The sequence below is a fragment of the Lygodium microphyllum genome, chromosome 16, assembly GCF_053477565.2.
Source record: "Lygodium microphyllum isolate KBCC chromosome 16, Lygodium_microphyllum_v1.1.10, whole genome shotgun sequence".
NCBI lineage: Eukaryota > Viridiplantae > Streptophyta > Polypodiopsida > Schizaeales > Lygodiaceae > Lygodium > Lygodium microphyllum.
The window spans coordinates 67,941,937-67,965,745 of NC_141150.1; the positions used below are offsets into that span (position 1 = coordinate 67,941,937).

General features: G+C 44.1%; 1 protein-coding gene across 9 annotated transcripts in view; it reads right to left on the reverse strand.

The window, feature by feature from the left end:
* The window catches only part of LOC148022940 (2-oxoglutarate (2OG) and Fe(II)-dependent oxygenase superfamily protein), a 41,312-nt gene extending 22,166 nt beyond the window's left edge, over positions 1–19,146 (reverse strand). For 6 of the 9 annotated variants that reach the window (XR_015693563.1, XR_015693561.1, XR_015693562.1 and 3 more), the window contains exons 1-2: positions 17,756–19,144; positions 14,246–14,421 (exon numbers count right to left, since the gene is read on the reverse strand). Coding sequence is in view for 2 of the 9 variants with exons in the window: in XM_087695863.1 (XP_087551989.1) it covers positions 14,246–14,421; positions 17,756–19,081 (1,502 nt within the window). In the remaining 7 variants the exon portion in view is untranslated. Of the gene's footprint in view, positions 1–14,245; positions 14,422–17,755 lie in introns of all 9 variants that reach the window. The other 3 variants (XR_015693565.1, XR_015693566.1, XM_087695864.1) reach the window with 1 other exon arrangement.
* Positions 19,147–23,809: the final 4,663 nt, after the last annotated feature.

Below are 23,809 nucleotides of genomic sequence, written 5' to 3' on the forward strand. Positions count from 1 at the left end.
TAAAAATGTACCTGAGCTGGATCACTAAACAGCCAGTGTGAACAGACTAAAACAGGCTGAAAACAATCAGAACTTCTCAGTCTGTCAGACTCGGACACAGCTCACAGCTTGGAGATGATAGCATGAATAATGTAATATTTCCGCACACTGCGTGCCGTAAATATTGACTTCCCGCATGTCGTGTAAATCTCGTGCAAAGATTATCACTAGTGCCAGCAGCTAATCTATAGCCATACGCGGGAAATGGAGACACTCCACCTTAGGAAAATAAGGTCAGGGATTCAAACCGGCATAGCCGCAGGAAAACTCCCTCTTGGGAGGAGGATAAGGGGATAAAGGTGGAATTATTGCAAATTTTTTTATTATCTTCCCCAGCCGAAGTGTGGCTGGGGGAAAGGGATGGGCTAGCATGAGGGAGGTGAGAAGGGAGAGAGCCATGCAACTGACACGTAGGGAGGACCCCTCACCCTCCTTGGACTATAAGAACCCCCTCTTGGGGGGGGGGGGGGGAAAAGGAAAAAAAAAGGGTGAGAGGGAGGCTGTGGAGGGACAGAAGGCTGTCATATGGAAGGGCCGTAGAGAGGAGGCGCCGGACATGAGGGGGAGGAGGCGCCGGACATGAGCTGGAGGAGGTGCAGGCGTGAGAGGGAGGAGAGCGGGCCGTCTGGAAGGGAGGAGGAGGGCTGGACGAACTGGGGGGGGGGGAGGTCGCCGTGTGAAGGAAGGGGCCGTGAGGGGTGTCGGCCGTGTGAAGGAAGGGCCGCCAGCCGCCGTCATCAAGCGCAACGCTGCCACCTCAGTCCGCCAGCCGCCCAGTCCGCCATAGCCGCTGTGAAGCCGCCGGCCCTTCAGTCCGCCGCCACTGGAATACGATTCCCCTCCTCCTCCACACGTGGACGCTGCTGCAGAAGCTTCTTAGAAGCTTCTCTAGGAAGCTTCTAAGGGGCTTCCCAAAGCCCCCCTTCCCGTGGAGCCTTTATAGCCCATTTTACACCGGGATTTTTAAGTCCCCTTCCTTTTTTGATCTCACACAAGCCATGCCCTAGGCGGGTTTTTAAACCCCTTCCCACTACGTTGGCCATAGATCTATCCACACACCCCCGGGACTCTGAAGAGAAGGAGGCGAGGAACCTTCTCACCGATTTTCCATAAGCCCTCTAGGCCCAGGTCTTGTAGAGAAGAAGAGGGTCCTTAAACACCTTTCCACAATATCTTTAACCCTCGGGATTTTGAAGAGTAAAAGAGGAAGCCTATAAAGGTCCTTCCCCACCAATCCCCCCAAGGCTGGGCCTAGGATTTTTGGGAAGGAGAAGAAGAACTCTAAAGCCCATTCTTGCAAGGCCCATTCGCAAGAGCCCTTTTCCGCGAACATCATCGTAAGGCCCACACAATCCTTCCTAAACCCGGAATTTCAAGGTGGATTAAAGCTCTCAAATCTCCATTGTCCAAGGGACCTCATAAGAACCCTAAGGCCTTCCCAAGGCAAATTCCGCAAGTCGGAACTTCGGTCAAGGAAGCCGTATATCAAAGAGAGTTGCGCATACAAGGGAGACGGACCAAGGTCATAAGACTGCAAGCCAAGGCCAAAAGTTGAAACCCACAAAGGCTAACTGGAGATCGAATTCGCGATGGCCTCTAAAAAGATCACAAGGTGCGATGCGGAAGGTTCACCCCGAGCATACGTGGACATTTCCCGGAATTCACAAGTCCAGGTTTGATCTATTTGGATTCCACACAAAAGTATTGAATTAATCACGATAACTTCACGGATTAGGAAGCACTCATGCATGCTCGAATTCAACTAGTCAAGTTAAGTGCAATTGGAAAATGAATTGGCTATTTGAACATTTATTAGAGATAACCTAAGATATGGAAATTGATCATTGGTACGTTCAATGGAGTTAATGAAAAGAGCATAAGGTGTCTATGCATTCGCAGGACCTTATTAGTAAGTTCCTTTTGTGCATTCAAAAGTGACGAACCTAGGACATCTGTTGCCTCATTACAAGGTTGAAATTATTGAGGTACACCTTTTTAATAGGCATGGAAAGATTAATGGCATGTCCCGTTTTTGGATAAATCTTCCTTGTAATAAGTTAACACCCATAAGATGTTATTCGAAAAGGAATAGAAGGCACGAAAATGATCTATGGACTTGCAAGTGGCATGATTATTTGACATAAATCCTAGTAGGACCTAGGAAAGTTAGTGTCCAGATTATCAGGCATTTTTACTTTGCCAAGAAAGGATAGGGTTATTGTGAACCATGTGATGCGTAGAAGCAGTTAATCGCATGTTTACACGTATTGGTGTAGTTGTAACTATTGATCTAGTTTATCACCTTTGGGAAAGGTTCATCCTTGTCGCAAGACAAGTATATTGTGTTGTCTAAATCACATAAACCACAAGGGATTCATTTGGGCATGGTTCAGTCGATATGATAAGTATCCCAAGTGCTAACTAGGATTTGGTGCGGCAAGAATTGACCTAGTTTTACAATTGTTGCCAAGTTAGAACCGCAAACCCTAAGATCTTACACACATTCGGAATGTCGAGTCAATTGGGTGCTTATGCATAAAATGATCTAAGGTTTTATCCTAAGGATCATTCGTTCAAAATGATGGAACCCCGACGGAGTTGCCTATCTTTAGTATCATGGGCCAACATAATTAGGAATGGTTTGGAGGATACCCTAAAACCCTGCCACTCGGCTGGAGGTAAATTCCGTGACCGGAAAACGCTAAGCAATTGGGTAGAATGATCCCGTGGAATGGATGCAATACATGTGCAAAAAGCTGCAACTTCGTATAGACTTGAGATTTGTCCACAAGAGAGTTTTGTCATCTCTCGAAATGAGGTTGGCAAGTTATTGAAAGAATTTAACTTACAAGAGGATGAGTAATCATCCTGTTACTCACTTTTCTTGGGGAATAATTGCCAAGGAAAAGGGAAGTTAGGTATTTGCCTTGAAGCAAATGACCAGACAATAAACTAAAGCGATATGGTCGCTGGATCCTGCCACAACAAAACCTAAAGTATTGGTAGGGCATGACCCTAACCCAAGAATGATAGGAATCTTGCCAAGTTGCAATTGATTCCGGATCGAATGCGGGTTGCATTCGGAGGAAAGGAGTCACTCCTTAACAGTTTGCCAACCAAACGACCATTGGAATTTGATTGTGCTTGTAACAATTTAGAAAGGACTGTTTGCATTGTTTGCTCAATGAACTGAAGGATGAAAATATATCTAAAGCTTCAGGTTGGTGCCTGAAGGGAGAGGCAGCTTCAGTTACCCCCGACTGCCTGCCTGACCCTAACCAAGGGGGTTGTTAACCGCGCCGGGAACGTGGACCGAACCCGCCGTGAGAGGTCTCTCCGTTGAGTTCTACTTGGAGCAGGAGGACGCTTGGGTGCCAGAGGGGGCTCTGGCTGTAAATCCCTCGCCTTCCGGGCCCTGCACAAGAGACTAACGTGACTCGGGATTGGATCTCGAGGCCCGCATACTAGTCTACGGGCGGAAACTTGGGTTAGTGATCCCTGGTGGATTACTGGATAGCCTTCGGGCGGATTATGAATACGCCTACAGGCGGGAACTCCTTGTATTTCAAAGATAAAAGGATAAAATGTTAATAAAGAAGTTGTTTGGCATTGTTTTCTTTATGTCCTGTGATAAGATTACGTGAAGGAACCAGTGCATAACAGGGTTAATTCAAAGAAGCTGTTTGTATATGTCAAACTAATGTGGTAGGTAATTACATAACTAAAACAAGCCGAGGAAAGTGCGGAGGATGGACCATGGGTCCGTCCTACGGATGGGTGGTCCCAGTTAGCCGGGAACTTTTCTCAAAGTCTTCGACGAACAGAAGGATGATCAACATCACCGAAACAAGTAATGAGAACGATGACTTGGAATTACCGATTACCCGATTCACGCTGTTTTAGGCGAACGGAATGGGACTATGCCTTTTGGCAGAGAGGTCGAGCCTTGCATCCCTCTCGTTTCCCATTCTCCTTGAACCAAGTGCAGCATGAATCCGCTTCAGACCAGGTGTTTCTGCGTAAAGTAGTTCGCTCGGGTCTGACGCTAGTTGTTGCTAGATAATGACCAAACAGGAAAACCCAAATTCAGGTCGATCCTAAGTGGGAACGGCCAGGATACTTCCGCTACGTAGCAGACGCGGGAAGACCTAGAACGCAAGTCCCGTAACATTCCATGGGAGTGCCGGGCGAAGCTTTCTAGACATCCTTCCCGATGGACTGCTAAGACGTGTCCGGGATGATTCTAGCGGACACGTTACAAATAAATACAAGCTAACACCCCCTCTCAGATCTGGGGGAGTGCTTGAAGACCCAAAATCCTCATATGGTGAAGCATGGAAGCCTAAAACAAAGGCTTCGTGAAGAGATATGCTGCATTGTCCTCTGTGGAAAAGTAAACCACCACTAGCTCGAAATGCTTGACCCACTCCCAGACACAATGGTGATAAGCCTCTATGTGCTTCGTGTGGGCACAAAACACAAGGTTCTTTGCCAAAACCAGGGCACTCTGGTTATCCATGCATAGCTCTATGAGTCTTGACTCTTGTTTGTAGAGAGCTAATCTCCGCCGACATCTAGTGGAGCCAAACTGCCTCTTGTGTGATAGAGCAAAGGACAATACTCAGCCTCCATACAAGATAGTGCCACAGTAGGCTGCTTCTTACTACTCCATGAGATGGCTTGTAACGACAAAACATTTCACCCCAGAGATGTTTCACCCCAAAACATTTCACCTTTGGGCAAGTCCCAAAGAGAAACACAAAGTGAAACCAGTGAATAATACATATGAGATAGTTTCTTTATTTTGAAAAAAAAGTCCAAACCTATACATTCATACTATGCAAGTCTCTTGATGCCAACAAATGACAACTTCTTTCGAGTACACAAGATCAATAAGGAAGAACCAAAACCCAAATCTAATTTCACTTGATAGAGTCAAGCCCCTCCTACATAGCATGGTGCCCATATGTCAAAGCCTCCTCAATGGTGGCGAGCTCTCGATCCTATAGGATCCGTGAGGTAAGGGCATAGTTCACGCAAAGTGAATCACCCTACTTCTGGTGATCATTGTGGACTCGCCAGTGTCTCAATCTAATTTCACTTGATAAAGTCAAGCCCCTCCTAAATAGCATGGTGCCAAACATCCTATGCCAATGTTAAAGATCAGATCACAGCCAGTGCAGTGGCAGCCAGTGCAATCGGACAAGAGTGCAGTCGGACTGCCATGTGGCAGTCCGACCTGTGCAGGCAGTCGGCTGCATTACGACAGGCTGTTTTCTGGCGCCCTATTTCGCCCAGATTTCTGGCTATAAATAGCCGATTTTCCAGCAGTCTCCGACACTTCTCTACTCGCAGATTACAGACTGGTGACACGCACAGATTCCGTCTCTGTTCGAAGATTTCAGACAAGAGACAGTGCAGACTACAGCGGACTTCGAGGTGAACAGCAGGTTGCATCGTCGAGGTGGGGACACGCAGTCCAGCACACTGCGCCCGTGTATATATCTGCATATCTTTGTATTCAGCACACTTTATACAACAGATCTTCATCTTCCACTGTCTCTTTCTCTCTCTTCTCTCTCTGCATTCTCTCTCTCAGTCCTACGCTTCCGCACCGCTGCACTCTGACATGGTATCAGAGCAGTGTTTGAGGGTTGCCTGAGCGCAGAACCAACCTGAAGAGGAGTTTCTATCGCGACACAAATTTGCGTTTTCAGCGTTTGAGGGCAGACAGGAGGGCTGCGCCTCGGAACAAGGCTAAGGCAAGCGTGGGCGCACAGGAAAGGAGTCCAGGTGGTGGATTTGCTGCTGTTTACTGCTGTTTGACGCGGAGGAAGTTTGTGTTTTCAGCCTACAAGAGCAGGTTTTGCTTTTTCATCGCCTCCGACGGGTGAAGAAGTTTCAGGACGCGGAAGAGCCTTACAGGCTGAGTTTTCACAGTCAGAGGGGGCTGCTTTTGCGTTTGTGAATGCATTACAGGTGAAGATGTCTACAGAGATTGACTTGGAGTTCCAGTCAATTATGGACCGCAAGGTGCCTGTCTTACCGGCTCTTCCTGCAGATCAGAAGCTCGACGGCGACAACTACCGCATTTGGCCATCATGATGTTGGCCATCCTTGAGTCCTATGATTTGGCGGAGCTTGTACAAGAGGAGATCGACCGGCCCTCGGTAAGAGATGAGTCCAAACTCTCTTCCGATGCTCGTGCGGAGTTGGCCAAGGCTCAGTCTCATTGGGACAAACTGAATGCCAGGATTCGTTCCTTTCTTTTTCTATCTTGTACTACAACCGTGATCGCTCACATCAAGCACTTGACGGTGGCTCAAGAGATTTGGCTGGAGCTTGATCAGATGTACAATCGAATGACCCTTATGAAGAGGGTTTCTTTGGAGGTTCAGATGCGGACTCTGTCCGTAAACAAGTCTTCTTCGCTGCGGGAGCACATCAACAAGCTAAGGCAGCTTCAGATGCAGGTTCAGAATGCGGGGAAGCCGATTTCCTCCGAAGACATGGCGATCACACTATTGTCCCAGTTGCCGCCACGCTTCGGTACATTCTACTCTACCCTTATTGCTTCAAGGCGGGAGTCTACTCTTCGGTGGGAAGAGTTGGTTCCTATGGTCTTGGACCAAGAGGAACAGCTAAAGGGACAGAATGCTTCCAAGTCGGAGACGTTGACAGGTCAAGCCTCTCAGAAGAAAGGGAAGGACCAAAAGAAGAAAAAGGGGGATAACAAGTCACAGAAGTACAAGGACAAGGACAAGGACAAAGAATCCACATGCCATATTTGTGGAAAGACTGGCCATTGGAAGAAGGATTGCCCTGACAAAGACAATAAGGACACCAACAAGAAGGACACAAAGGATTCTGGAGCGGTGGCTGCACCCTCATCAGCTGCATTTCTTCATCTAGCTGTCATTGAGGACTCTTCACCGAATGCTTCTGATGCTGCCATGACGGCTCCCCAGGCTTGAGAGTGGATCGTTGATAGTGGTGCCTCCTGGCACATGACTCCTTCATCAAATGGTGTTGCCCAGTTGCGACCCTCGCGTGGGCAGATTCTCATTGGAGATAGCTCTTCATTGTCTATTGCAGGACGGGGTAAGATGCAGCTTATTCCAGATGGACGAGGTGGTACCCATACCTCTGAGGTTTTGCATGTACCTGGCTTAGGGTATCATCTCCTATCAGTTCATAAGATTTGCTCCCTTGGACTTTTGGTGGAGTTTGACAGTACTACGGTGCGAGTCCTTGATCGTGGATCGAGGAAGGTTCTCTCATCCGGATATGAGGAGAACGGCATCTATAAATTGAAGTCTTCCACCGCCCTTTCTACTCTTCTTCTTACTTCACAATCACAGTCCGAGTTATGGCATGCTCGGTTTGGCCACCTAAACTATGATTATCTTCGAAGGGCGTCACGTGGACAGCTTGTTTGAGGGTTGCCGAATATAGTGGTAAGCCAGCAGCCATGTGTCTCCTGCATTTGGGGGAAGCAGCATAGGGATGCCATTCCCCACACAGCTTCGCGGCGGTCTACTTCACCGATGGAGCTTGTATCTACGGATCTATGTGGCCCTATGAGGAACGAGTCCTTGAGTGGAAGCTCGTACTTCATGCTGATCATAGATAACTACAGCAGGATGACATGGACCTATTTCTTAGCATTGAAGTCAGAGGCTTTCTCCCACTTCAAGGATTGGCTTCTCTTTGAGGAGAACCGATCGGGCCGGAAGTTGAAGACTTTGCGATCCGACAAGGGTGGTGAATTTGTTTCTAATGAGTTTGCTCGGTTTTGTGCAGATAAAGGTATTCACCAAGAGTTTGCCAATACCAACACTCCTCAAGAAAATGGCATTCTTGAACGGAAAAACCGCAGTGTGATCGAGATGGCGCGCACCATGATGGAGCACCGACAGACCCCTCAGGTTCTCTGGGTCGAGGCTGTGGCTACTGCCGTCCACATCCTTAATCGATCCCCCACTTCGGCCGTTGATGGGATGACCCCCTTTGAGGCTTACTTTGGGACCAAGCCAGATGTTTCTTACTTTAGGGTCTTTGGGTGTGATGCCTATGTTCACATTCCCAAGGCTCACCGTGATAAATTTGAAGCAGCTTCCCGAAGACAAGTATTTGTTGGCTACAGCTCCCAGTCCCAAGGCTATCGATTGTATGATCCCGTTAAGCGGGATGTGTACACTAGCCGCGATGTGCGGTTTATGGAGGTTCCGGCTATATCAATGGGTGAAGAGCATCCCGTTCTTGGAGATCCCGGGGAGAGTTGGGCTCCTGCTACAGTTCCACTGGAGCCCGTACCTTTTGATTATGATTCTGGTTCTGACACAGAGTCTATTGTTCCACCGGTCCCCCTTGAGGAGTTACCACCGGTGGATATTCCAGAGTCTTCAGCTGATGGCGAGAGACGAGGGGAGGTTCGGCCTCCTCCTCGATGGGCCCGTGACACACTCCGTGATTCGGGGATTGAGGGGGTTCCTAAGGAGTGGGGACCGCAGGATGGTCCGCGGCGGTCACGGCGCCACCAGACACATTCTACGGAGCTTGTTTGCTCTAACTATTGTTTGATGACCCGTGTTATGCAGGATCGAGAGCCCACCTCCGTGAAGGAGGCTTTACAATCCGCACCATGGAAGAAAGCTATGGAAGCAGAGTTGGAGGCTATTGAGAGAAATGGCACTTGGTCACTCGTGCCCCGCCCTCCGAATAAGAAGGTGATTGGCGTCAAGTGAGTCTTCAAGACCAAATACCTTTGCGATGGTTCTTTGGATAAGCACAAGGCTCGCCTTGTTGCTAAAGGTTTTGCACAGCGCCCAGGGATTGATTGTCATGATACTTTTGCCCCCACAGCTCGTATGGCAACCATTAGAGCTGATCACAGCCAGTGCAGTCAGACAGGAGTGCAGTCGGACTGCCACGTGGCAGTCCGACCTGTGCAGGCAGTCGGCTGCGTTTAATGCAGCCGACAGGCTGTTTTCTGACGCCCTATTTCGCCCAGATTTCTGGCTATAAATAGCCGATTTTCCAGCAGTCTCCAACACTTCTTTGCTCGCAGATTACAGACTGGTGACACGCGCAGATTCCGTCTCTGTTCGCAGATTTCAGACAGGAGACAGTGCAGACTGCAGCGGACTTCGAGGTGAACAGCAGGTTGCATCGTCGAGGTGGAGACACGCAGTCCAGCACACTGCGCCCGTATATATATCTGCATATCTTTGTATTCAGCACACTTTATACAACAGATCTTCATCTTCCACTGTCTCTTTCTCTCTCTTCTCTCTCTGCGTTCTCTCTCTCAGTCCTACGCTTCCGCACCGCTGCACTCTGACAGCCAAAGCCTCCTCAATGGTGGCAAGCTCTCAATCCTATAGGATCCATGAGGTAAGGGCATAATTCACGCAAAGTGAATCACCCTACTTCCGGTGATAATTGTGGACTTGCCAGTGTCTCCAAAAAGTGAGAAACTCCAAAATCTTGCATAAGTTGTCTAAACCACCAAGAAATGACAAAGGGTTGATCCTACAACAAAGGAGACCTAGGGGTCTCTAGAACCTACAAAACACTTGTCTAGGTAAGGGACTCCCCCTTGCTAGGTAAAGATTGTTCCCCCTCATTAGGGAAAGGAAGCTCCCCCTCTAACACCCCTAGAGAAAGCTAAGGGGATGGGGAAGGAGTAGGAATACTCAGAGACACCAACAAAGATGGGGGAAAGTAGAGGAGGAGGAGGAGGCACAATAGTGGTGCTGAGATATACCTTAGAAGGAAGTGAGAGGGCTGAGGGTGGAAGAGGTGGACTCAAAGAAGATCCTTTGAATGAAGAAGCACCATGAATGGGAGGATCCGAGGTTGCAACCTCATTAAAAATCACATCTCAACTCACCTCAGCCTTTTTTTATTTTGGGTCATAGATCCCGTATCCTTTGGTTGTCATACTGTAACCAATAAAGATGAATTTCTTCAACTTGCATCAAACTTGGCTTGTGCTTCTTGTCCAAATGGACATAGATATCACATCCAAAGATGTGAAAGTGTGAGACTCGAGGCTTCTTCCCAAAGAAAGCCTAGCATAGAGTCACATCCTTCAAGGTAGATGTTGAAGACCTATTTATGGATATGAATCACAGTAGAAACCAACTCACCCCAAAGGATATAAGGAAGTCCATGATGCTCCAACATCAAATGGACCATCTCTAGCATGACCCATTTCACAAGCTTCACCACACCATTCTCAAATGGTGTGTTTAGATGGGAGAACTCCATTTGAATTTTGTGCTCCCTGCAAAACCAATTACACACTTTTAAACCATGGTCAGCTCATACACCTCAAACTTTGAAAGTACTTTGCTTTCTAGCAAGCGCCTTCTAGTTGCAAAAGTTGGAATATACCTTGCCTTTGTATTCTAGAAAGTAGGGCCACACATAATTGGAAAAGTCATCAACAACCAATATTAGATATTTGGCCTTCCCTAGGGAGACCGTACGCATAGGTCCATACAAGTCGATGCAAACTAACTCAATGGGTGTAGATGCTCTCTTAGAGGCAACCTTTAAATAAGGTTGATGTTGCTTGTCTTGAATGCACCTAGGACACAAGGTAGTGACGCGAGGAAAATTGGGAAGTCCCCCCCATCATCTTCTTCCACAACACCCATTGAGTGGAATCAAAATTCTAGTGCCCATAGCGGGCATGCCAAAGTAGCCCAAGCTCGTGTGAAGACCACACAACAAGGGAGTGAGCATGTACAACCCACCCTCCTGAGTACCTCTCCAAAGCACAACACCCATGAATACATCTTCAACAATAGTTGCATCTTGGGTGAAGACCACATGGGTCCCCAGTTCTATCAAACAATGAACAAACAAGATTAAATCCCAAATCAAAAACATAAAGAACTTCGACAAAAGAGTCTCAATGATCTGATAGAAGGGAATAGTCCCCACTACTCAAACTCGTACAAAAGAATTGTCACCAATGGTGATGGCACTCCCTCTAGAATCGAGGTCCTAAAGATAAGTCATGCAGAATGAAGCACCACTATCCACAAGCCATGGCTTCTCCAATGTGGAAAAAGTAAGTATGATTTCTTCGACCTCGAATAAATGGACAAAGAAAGGCTCAGTAGTGGTTGCTAGTGTAGCCTTTGAGTCCTTAGCACCATCCTTGGTGCTTGGCTTCAAAGGAGGGTTCTCCTACCTGCACTCCTCCTTGAGATGAGTGCCTTTCCCACATTGTGGACACTTTGGCTTTGACTTCTCATCATCTTGCTCGTTGTTCTTAGCCTTCTTGTTGTCCTTTTCATTGCCCCCTCCCAAACTTGCAATAAAAGCTTTTGTGGATCAAGATCCACAAGTTTCAATTTCCTTGAGTCACTCTTTGTGCTCCAAACAAGCGAAGCTAATTGCTCCCACAAAATGGTATCCTGAACTCTCGAGGTGAGTAAGATTGTGTAGAAGACATCATACTTCGGAGATGGGAGATGAGTGATAAGAATCATCGCCAAATCTTCAAATGAAATCCTCTTGCCAAGGGACACAAGCTCATCCTACAACTCCTCCATCTTGTTGATGTGGTCCTTCATGAAAGGAGTGTCGTCAACTAATATTATTCGAGGCTTCTTTTATGTGGGAATACAATGGCCAAGGTCTTCAACTAATAGAGAGAAGAGAGTGGTCCAAAGTCTATAAACCTGAAAAAGGATTGAATCTTGCAAACTCATAAAAAGAAAAGATTGGGCTCAAGAGTTGAGCCGATCCCAAAGAGCAACTTGATTGATAATGGAACCAATATAAGAATCCTCCACTAGATGGGGTATCAACGAAGTAACAAAGGCCCACAATAAGGCATCCAATATATACTCCACTTTGCAAGACCAAAGGAAGTAGTCGGTGCCATCAAGTTGATTCTCCTTGGGCAATGATGGAAGAACAGGTAGTTGAATAGATGGTGCCATAATGGCTAAACGAGGTACATCAATAGTAGCTTGTGTAGAAACAAAGAGAGGAGATGAAAGAAGCCGCTCCAATCTACCAAACCAATCAAAGTTCCGATTTCTATTGGATCATTGAACTAAATGAAAGTCAAGAACGGAAGAAGAAACCTACATTTACTCAAAAGAATGTTGAATACAAAGTGGACTGATCAGTCCCTGCACACAACCCAAAGCATCAATGAGGGCACCAGATCAGACTAATGAGGAGGATAATCATGATGGAGGAATGTCACCAACTCACAGTGACTGCTGAAATCTATAAGAAAACATGGCTGCCATTGTGCAAGGGCTGCTATAAATAGCAAAAGCAGCCCCACGCTAGCCGATTGCTGCATGAACATGCCAAAAAAGTGGCCAACCTGATTAGGCATTGCCTTTAATGCAGCTTACTGGTACAAAAGCTGATCATCGGCCTCAAACTGGGCAGTCCACTGTGGGTGCAGCCCCTAGCAGCCTAAAACAGAAATGCATTGAGTTGGATCACCAGACAGCCATTGTGAACACACTAAAGCAGGCTAAAACCTGAAATGCGCACAAATGAAAGGGCTGAAAACAGTCTAAGCTCCTCTGTCTCCATCAGACTCTGACAAAGCTCACAGCCAAGGGATGAAAACATGAATAAATACAGGCTAACAATAGCGAATATGTCCATGCATCAAGCAAAGATACTAAATAGTTGCAGATGGGAAAATTCAGCTCTAATACCAAATGTCAGAAAATCAAGTGAGAGAGAAAGACAAAGATTGTATTGGTCCTTTTCCAGGCAGAATGCCCTTTACAAAAATCAAGCATGCGCTAACACCTCACTTTATTGTGTATCACAATGACCAATGCCACATGTCTACATAGTGTTAGCAAATATGCTATTCATTGTCTTGTATTGTGTAAATCTCCTACTTGTGAGCCTCAATCTAAGTCTGATGAGGACATTAGAAGCTCTATCCCTATCATTTCTTGATCTTCCTCTCTCCATTTGAGGCACATTAGGTGGAAATTAGGGTTTGTAGGCCTTGATCATTTCATCTACTAGATCATTTAGTTTGTTCACACTAACAATATTCACTAAGTGGAGTGCATTTCAATTTGCCACATGGGCAAAGTCGAGTGGCCATTTTTGGGCAAGCGCCATCTTTTGGGCATCGGGTTGGCTTTTTCCTAGTCCTGTGCCTATACATAGGCAGCCCATGGCCATGCCTCCACACATCCATCATATTCATCATTCGAGCCAATCATTCTCTTTTATCTTCCTCAATCAGATTCCCTACCATCGGTTCAACACCCTCACTAACCTACCTCCATAGCGTGCAAGGGCTGATAATTGGTTGTGGACAGCCTTGTATCAATTTTCAGATCAATGTTTTTGTCATGTTCCTTTTGCATTTCATATGCTCTTTGGTGCATTCTTATTTCCGTTGTGCATTCTCACATGGTATTATCTCCTAACAATGATAGAGCTCCCTTTTACGATAGCATTTTCCATCTGATTCTTCTTTCTTTTTATCCTTTCTTCCTTCTCTACAATTATCATTGAGACTTAAATCGCATTCTAGGTAAAGTACAAATATCTAATTTGGACATCTCCAAGCCTAGATGCCCTATACTTGGGCCATTGACCTCAAAAGAGGTACATATACTGAGAGGGCAAAATTTGAACTATCAAAACTACGTAGAATGGTCAACAAACAAGCACACATGAAAGATTAGTAAAGTTATGACTATCGTATGAGTGAGCATAAGAGTTATTCATGCTCAATGTGCATGAAGAAGAACCTAAAGCTTCTACAAAAAGTATGTCTCTAATGTGTTTGGACTTGCTTACACAAGACCACAATTTTTTTGTGTTAAGTAATCCCCACGTAGACATATACATTCTTACTTCAAATCATGCTTCAAAAGGAAGGAGACCCAAAGCTTCAAAAAAGACCCAGTGGTTTCTTGAGAAGATCCTAAATATATCCATGGTATGCTCCTATATACCATCATTAGCAAATATCCTCGTACCTCAAAGACCATGAGATAGAGACCACCTAAGATAGGGTGGCATTAAACACTAAGTAAAACCAAAGATTCTACATAAAGCCAACAAGGGAAATGGCAACTCTTTATTAAACTATTATATCACAAAACAACCATTATTTCCAACACATCCAATAGAAGATTTGTATTTTATTTCCCAAGATAAAAGGAGTGAGTCAGCTTACAAATACAAAATCTCTCCCGATCGCACTGTGCATGTAAAGGGTTCCGGGCCTTTAAAATATTGAGGAAATTGCAAAAGTGCATGAGATGAATTTTCTGCACTTGGATATGGATCAACACTAACCCAAGGTATTGAGTTTACTGGTTGGTCTCGCTCAATGACAAAATCGCCATTTACCTATACAAAATTTATAATTAGCATGTTACATTTGAAAGCGATTTAATACGAAAAACAAAAGCTCTAGGCCTTGAACATAAGGATCTATTGTACTCAATTTCAACACTTGCAAAAACTTACACTAGCACTTGGTGATAAAAGACTCAAAAGTTTGATCAGCCTTAGGCTCAAGTGAACAAAAAAGCTTGTCATTAAATAATAATAAAATAAAAAACATATAGGTCCACGCCATCATTAATATGTGAAGAAAGAACTATGAAGATATGCTAGGGTTTGCAATGAGGAAACACAGCATGTACGACCAAGACTAAAACACAAAGACTCAAACAAAGACAAGCAAAACTCAAACCCTAAACGCAAAATGCAAAACACAAAAACTCAAAACTCAAACACAAAGAGAAGAAACTATGAAGTTAATGAATGTTATAAATGAATGTAAGAGTGTACAAAATGCCCAAGGGTGGAGTAAGGCAATGTCGGAGAGTAACATCCACCGAAGACGGATCCCAAGTGCTATGACCACCACTTGAAGATAAGAGAGTGCCACCACTTGAAGATAAGAGAGTGCTAAATAATGAAGGGCAACAGATTGGTCACCAAAACACAGCAATCAAAGGCTGAAATCTAGTAAACACAATAGTGTACCACCAAAGGAAGGCTGAAAACTGATAACCCAAGACAAAGAACTATGAGGCAACCAACAAGAGAGGTGTTTGCTGATGTAGACAGCTTGCTGGACAGCAAAAATGCAGGTACTACAGCAGTCGCCTAATGGGAGAGACGGCAACAGCCTGTCACTTGGCACCAGATATTGAAAACGCACGCTCATCAAATGCTATGATGACACAACAAATGGAGACCTCCGAACAGCAGGGCGATGGCTGAGAACAAGCAGCCTAGGTTTGGATAGTGATAAGCTACAGTCGGCAATAGCTCGACAACAGATGGTAGGTGGTTGATGGCTAAAATCTACATAGTAGAGTGAGAAACCTACACAAAAGGATGAGATTGAATAGTGGGCAATCTGCCTATTTATAGATGTTGAAGGGTGCCCCAAAAAATTAAGGTTTTGGAGGCCACCGAAACTCTCTTGAACCACGACTCAACAACCACTTTTAAAATCCTAGATGGGATACTGAAGAAAGCGTGAGTATATGAAGATAGAACCACTCTTATACATAGATTGAATACCTTGAAAGAAATAGACCTTGCATGCTACATGGATGACAAGGCGACTATTCATGCCGTCGAGCAATAACTAGATAATTAGTAATCAACTAAGACTAAACCAAATAGTGGAGGTCTTGTAAGGAAATGCTAAGGCAAAAACAAGAGGCACAAAATTACGATACACGATAAGCATCCACTTTATATGGAAAGTTGACCCTACCCTATATCCCCTAACTAGGCATTGTCCCTAGACTTAGACTACTTCATGAAACACCATCCATGTCCAAGAGATTCCATCCTTGAAATTTGTACAAAATGGTGGGTAGGGAAACATTTTACAAAGGATAGGAACATAAGGATAAGTGCTAATGATACATGTGAGAGTGCACAATCGAAGCAAAGCATGAACATGAGAGAGAAGGGAAGAGAGACACTAGTGAACCGAAAAAGAGAAGGAACAAATTTGCACTGATCAAAATGTTGACCACACAGCTGCTACAATCAGCCCCTGCACACTGCTGGACTGCATCAATGAGGGTGCCAAAATGTGGCAGAAGAGACAAGGAATGCAAAAAATGGGGGGGGGGGGGGGGGGGTTTGTTGGGGGATGATGTTTGGGGTTTGCAGGTTTCTGGGGGTGTGGTGGGGGAGACTGTGGAGGCAGCTGAATCTAAATGATAGCAGTCCAAAAATCAGGCAGCTATTAATAAGCACTCACTCCTAAAATGGCTGACCTGCAGCTAGATATAGTGAACCACTGAAATCAGTCTGACCAGTCATAAAATCATCCAAAATGTTGGCCACACTGGACTACTGCATGGCAGGTGTTCATTATTTTATTATTTCTTAGCTATTTAGGCAAGCCTGACCTCCGATCACAGTAACTTCACTTTTCATGCAGGTTGAGAGAAATGTCTTGCTTGTTATACTTACATAGCCCCTTGTGACATATCTGCCTTCAGTATTCAGCATTCATTCTCTACAATCTTCAACTTTATACTCTCTCTCTCTCTCTCTCTCTCTCTCTCTCTCTCTCTTTGTGCTCACTTCTTTCCTTCAGTCCAGTCATACGCTTTCGCATTCACTGCACTCTGGCAGTCCTAGACACTTCAAGTGGAGGCTCCACACCTACATTTCATTTCTAACAAGGTGAATGCACTTAGAGTGGGCAGGCTGACCAAGGTGGCCATATTCTTTGCCCTAACCGCCTGGTCAGCCAGTTTTGGCATTAGTTGGCCATACATGGGCTGCCTCCTCACTCCAGTTTCATCCTTTGTCAATTCAGCACACCCTCTTCATCCTTTTGTCTCATCCTCCTGCCTTCATTTGGCCCCCACACTGACACTCTGAGCTGCACATTGGAGCTGACTGTTGCAGCCTTGTATTATTCAGTCTTTTATCACTTGTTCCTTCAGTCTACTATGTTTCTTCCAATCTCATTCTTCTCTATTCACTCTGTGCTCACTTCCCTTTCCATCGTGCACTCTCACATGGTAGCACTTGCCTTGGTGGAAACCAAAGTTGATCAAAGAGGAGTGCCTGTTTGTCACCAAGCTTGCTGGGCACCAGTCTCTACAACTCCCTCTCCCAAGCAGAAGCAATCTTCAGATCCTGTACAATCCAATCAACATGACTATGGTCTCAATAAGGAGAAGTATAGTGGGGCAACTTTTCTGTCTGCTTCCATGCCCAGCCAGCTTGATCGATTTTATCTTAAGAAATGGCGATTTAATTAGGCAGACATAGTTAAGGTCTTTTCTGCAATTTTGGCCTATAACAACCCACTGCCTTGCATTTGAATAATGTACTCATGTTTTATTTGAGTCTATTATTAAGGGCAGCAGTCAGTTCTCTACACATAGGTGTATCAATGACTTCGAATAAACGAAAAGGTATTACCCAAACAAAGGCAAACAAGTAGCATCTTTATTAACAGAAATAGACAGCAGGCTGCAAGGGTTGTTACCCTCGTATAGTGAGCACTCAGATAAGCATGCAAATACAAACAATGCACACCAGTTGGAGGCAAAAGTGTAAAATGCTTTTCCCCTGCAACTACTGCATAAAGATTTTCATAATGAAACGAAAAGGTATTGCCCAAACAAAGGCAAACAAGTAGCTTCTTTATTAACAGAAATAGACAGCAGGCTGCAAGGGTTGTTACCCTTGTATAGTGAGCACTCGGATAAGTATGCAAATACAAACGATGCACATCAGTTGGAGGCAAAAGTGTAAAATGCTTTTCCCCTGCAACTACTGCATAAAGATTTTCATAATGATCTTTATGAAAAGATGTGACGGCTTTCTCAGTGCCAATCCAAAAGTTCACTGCCTCTGGCATACAGCCCAATGCTTCTGTTGCCCAAGGAAGATGAGTTTCTGCATCTGCAGTAAGAACGCTGTATTCTGTCAAAAAGCACCCATTCTGTTCTTGGGCATAAGCGACTCCACTTCCTTGGCCTGATTCCAAAATCATATCAAGAGCTGTGGGAAAGGGCAAAGACTCCACATGGGCAGTGACAAACCACATGTGGTCTGGGTCATCATTACCTAACACATCACCAGCTATAGCGCAGCTGCTGCTACCTCTTGTGAATGCATGCTGGCATGTTCCTGACAAATCAATAAGTTCATCTTGATGTTCATTTCTGTCATCACGTTTTGGTGGTTGCTTTACACTACTGCATAATTGGCCCCCCCACGGGTATATGGCTTGTGATGTTTCTTGTTGATCACAAGTGACTGCATCATGTGCATCCCTACATGTAAGCGGCACATCCGAAGGATCTGGAGAGCTGAGCATCTCTTTATTGTCTAATGTAGCTTGAAGCTGTGAAAGACCTTGAGAAATTTCCTGATTCTCACACAAATCTGTCCAGGGTGCTCCTCCATTATCAGTAGGATCCTTACATGTAGAACAATGCACCGTACTGCCATACAATGAATGGCGGCCTTCTGAAGATGGGGGGACAATGCCACAACCACATCCTTCGTGCATGGTAGAAGCACTACGGTCAGCAACTCCATGACGGCATTCTTTATGTCCGGTAGAACCGTTGCAGTCGGCAATGCCAGAACCCCGTCCTTTATGTCCGATACAAGTATCATGGTAGGCAACGCCACAACCCCGTCCTTTATGTCCAGTAGAAGCATCGGTGTCGGCAATGCGACAACCATAGAGGGATGCCATGCGGTGGAGGTCCACAACAGAGTCAGCATGGCCATCGGGGGTGAGATGGACGCTCACGATTTGGTGCTGCAGGGCGGTCCGAAGGTAGGAGTTGGTCCAAGCGCGGAGAGCCGGCCAGTGGTCGATGGCGTTGGAGATGATGCAGGGCTTGTTGGGAAGGACGAAGTCTCTGAGGAAGCGGAGAGGGGAGGGGGGCCCGTGGATGCGCTCGACCTCTCCGCAGGTGCCAAGCGAAAGCTCCCGCACGTCCCTGCACAGTTGCTCAGCGAGAGCTTCTACCCTCGCTCTCTCCTGGTCCATTGTTGGCGCTAGAGGGTTAGAACTTAGTTAGTTAGAACGCAAGAAGCCTTAAGCCAAATTCATACAAACATTCCACTCAAATGTTATGAACTCGTGACCCACAAGGGCATCCCTTAGGCTAAGGCATCTTTATCTCTTCCTAGGCACATAAGAGGGTTCCATTTGGCAGCTGATATGTATCATTTGGTAGCCAAATTCATGCAAACATTCCACTCCAATGTTATGAACTCTTGACCCACAAGGGCACCCCTTAGGCTAAGGCATCTTTATCTCTTCCTAGGCACATAAGAGGGTTCCATTTGGTAGCTGATATCTATCATTTATGCTCGACGGACATTATCAAAAAAGGGGGCACAATGATCTCTGTTTGACTCTTGCCCGATTTTTCCCTTAGATATGGGCACATGTTGGATTGCTTTGCTCCAAATGGGTGGAATGGTGGAGAAATAGGGAGGTGGCTACACAAGATTGGTTGTTGAAGAGTTGCGGCCTTGCCTCATGGTCCATGGAGGCTTGTTCCATCAGGCTATCATAGTATTTTTTTTCGGTGTTGTAGAATTCAAGAGTCCCATTGCCAACTAAGAGATTCGCAGCCAAAACCCTACTTGAACTACTCTATGTTCCTAGGGTGTATATGAGCTATATGAGGAGCTAGGTTCGATTTCTTGTTGGGATCACCTTAAAATTTTCCAAAAATGTTGACATCTTGTAAAGAGCAACAACATCCAAGATGAAGCTTCTTGGTTAATTCTCTCTAGAGCACCCTCATGGGCTTTATCACATGCCAACCAACATTCTAATTGAGAGTTTGATCGGGACTTATATTTCCTAACTTACATGTTGCTAGCTTATTGTTCCTCCATCAATAATTTTTCACCTAACAATGTGTTCTTGGGCTGATCTATCCTTTATATTTAGTGTTAGTGAAATTACTCTTAAGAGGGCACTTGGAAATCTTGAGGAGGAGGAGAAGGAGGAAGAGGCAAAGCTACACTTATATCTATGATGGCTTATCACGGTCCAACCACACATCTCTTGGGTACCATCTTGACATAATGGTCTATTTATCTTTGCTCTTTAACAAGCCATGATTTTCTCTATCGAAATTGAGTAATTAGCCTCACAAAATGAGTAGGCATGATGAGATGCTCCTCACAAAGATGAAGTGATTGAAGCCTTTGAACTCTCTACTATATTCAAGAACCTTCACTAAGTTCTTCACTCTCTTCTCAATCTGGCAATTAATGAAGGCATATTAGACAATAAATAGGACGGAGAGTATTAGAGTTGGCTATAAATAATGATAGATTGGATGATGGGTAGGATGGAAAAGATTGAATTGCAATAGATGTTGTTGAGTTGGATTACAAGAATGTGAAGGACTCAAAACTGGAGATGGTTATGGGCTAAGAATAAGGGTGCAATTTGAAGAGAAAGGGGGGACGTGGTTAGCCCAACAGGATTACTATTCCTCATATTCCAATTCTCCTTCTAGCTTGAGAGTAATAGGAGATGAAAAGGAATGGTGATGGAATGACAAGGAGAATATTTGGGTGGCATATTAGGAACAAGAGGGCAACTCTCACCTGGGATAGATGTAGCTTAATCACTTTGCAAAAGTGACCAACCAAGATGGGCTTGCCCATAGCTTTCTAGGTAGCTCCCCTCTCTTGCTGAGCTCATTCAACCCATCTTCGTGGTTTCAAGCCATAAAGCCCACCAAAAATTGTGGTGACCTACTTTGTGGCTATCCGTCCCATCCTTTCTCAGTTATAATTACCCTTTTAAGCTAATAAACTAGTCATCTCCCTATTAATCAGTAGTAGTTGTCTCACTAAAAGTAGTGATCTTTACACTATCTCTAATCAATTGGTGAACAAGAAAAATCACTCGAAGACCATTGTAATCAGGAGGGTGCTATACTTAGGAGAGACTATGATGTCTATGTGAATACCTTTTTGTCATGATAACTAGCTTTACATATTTCTCAATCCTTTGTTAGGATTTATAAAGCTTTGTTGTTGTTGTTGTTGTTGTTGTCATGGTCGTCATCGTTGTCGTCGTTGTCATTGTTGTTACACAAAACCATTTTAATTATTTCAAATACCCCCTTATTTTATTATATGTCCTCCCCTTCCTATACTAAGGTTATTATATTTAATCTTTCCCACCTTCTTCTATAAGGTTCAACCCTTCTTATGGTTTTATCACTTTGGTACTCATTGTAAATACTTCTTATGGTTATATCACTTTGGTACTTATTGCAAATACTTGAGCGGGTTGTAAGACAAAATATCATATTCAAACAAAATTTTGGATATTAGAATTTACAAGTACATTACATCCTCTCCCCTTTAAAGGAATTGAGATGTCCTCTCAAGAGAAATCAGGGGTGATCTTTACATAGGGTATCCTCATCTATATACGCAACATCCTCTTTTGGAAATTCCTTCCACTATAAAAGACATTCTTGGATGGTCTTATCTCTAAGGACTCTTTCCTTGGTATCAATGATTTTTTTTTTGGGTTTTATCTTGAGAATCCCTTGTTTGGCCATTACAACCTAGTACATGATCAATGTTTGGCATACATGCTTTGAGGAGACTCATGTGCCATACATCATATACCTTAAGATGAGGTTGAAGTTGGAATTTGCATGAATCCTTCCCTAAACACTTGATGATTTTGTAAGCATTGTAGTATCTTAGGTTAAGCTTTTTGGATTTCCTTAGTGATAGAGAACTCTAAACTTGCATAAGAAAACCATGTCTCCTTCCTTGAAAATCACTCTGACCCCTTTGGATCTGTGCATGCCATCTAGTGATCTTGAGGGGCCTTAATATTATGTCAGATTGCCTTAACTTGTTTTTCCATCTCTTCTAGCATTATCTTGGATGCATCCACCTTAAGTGTAGGATCTAAGAAGTTAAGGGGAGATAGGCAATCTTGGCTATAGAATGCTTGGAAGGAAGTCATTCCAATGCTTTGATGATAGGTGTTATATGCAAACTCCACTAGAGGTAGATACTCAATCCACCATTTTGGTTCTCTACTAGTGTAGGCTCTAAGTATATCTTCAATCACTTTATTTACTCTTTCAATTTGGCAATTAGTTTGAGGGTGGTACAATGTGCTAAAGCATGGTTGAGTTCTAATGGCTTGAAAGAGATTGGTGTCCAAACCTTGAGATGAATAGAGTGTCTCTAGCTGTCATTAACTATTCTATTAGATAGGCCATAAAGTTGAAATATTTTCTTTACAAAGAGCTTGACAATATCTAAGGGTCCGAAAGTTGTTTTCATTAGGAAAATATGGGCAATCCTTGTAAGCATATAAATTACCAAGATAGAGTCATAGTCCCCTTGAATAGTGGAAAGTCCCACTACAAAATCCATGCTAACAATTTCCCAGTTCAATTAAGGGATATCAAGGAGTGGTAATTTTCCTAGAAAACTGACCCTTTCTACCTTAACCCTTTAGAAATTGAGGCATTGAGTGACATATCTAAGCATCAGCCTTCATTCTAGGCCAAAAGTGGTTTATCCTTATGGAAATTTAGGGTGTTTGCATATGCTACATTTTTTACTATGAGCCTTCATTATAGGCCAAAAGTGATTTATCCTTATGAAATTTTAGGGTGTTTGCATATGCTACATTTTTTACTATGAGTATGTCATGGTCTTTCCAAAGGATTTTCCTCTTGAGTTCCTAGTTCTTTGCAATATACAACTTGTTGTGAAAGCATAAGTATTCACCTTTTACATGCTAATCCTTATACTTAAGCTGCAACTTAGGATCTTTGTTCTTTCCTTTAGTAGCTTTCTTGAATTTCTCATATCCTAGATCCCTAATGATTCCCTCAAAAATGCTCCAAGGATAGGGTTGCTAGGCATAGATATTAATTATGCTAGGGCTTTTTTATTTGAGGACTCTTCTACGATTATGGCATTCAAAAATGCCTTATGACTTAGAGTGTTCGCACCATATTATACTTCCCTAAGTGAAACTATATTTCAAAATGAAATTCTTCAAGCACTATTATCCACCTTCTTTGCCTCTAATTAAGGTTAGGTTGGATGAATACCAACTTGAAGCTTTTATGGTCTATAATTAGGGCAAACTTTCTACATAGTAGATAGTGGTGCTATAGTTTCAATGTGCAATTGCCAATAGTTCCAAGTCATGGGAAGCATAATTCCTTTCGTAGGGCTTAAGCTTACAAGAGGATTAGGCAATGAGATGGCCCTCTTAATCAAGGACATATGCAAGTGCAAGAGGGCTAGCATCTAGTTATGACCTCGAACTCTTTGGTGAGGTTGAGCAGTTTCAAGATGGGTGCCACTATTATACACTCTTTTAGCCTATCAAAGTATCCTTGCTCAATAGGGGTCCAAATAATTTACTTTTGGTCATTTAATGCTACAATGGGTGTTATGATCAAGGCATAGTCTTTAATGAAAACATGACACTAGCCTGTTAATTTGGGAACTCCACGATTTTCCTTGATAGTTTTTGGAGGTATTTTACTAACTTCCATGCTCACTAAAAATAATGGAAGACACAATTTTTTGAAAATACCTAACATCAATGCCACGGACTTAGACACCATCTAGCTCTTCACACCTAGGGACTTGGTGTCAGGACAAGGGTCCTGAGTGGACACAGTCCATAAGATAGCTCAATCATAGCACTAATAGTAGGTAATGGACCACCATGGCAAGGTGTTGA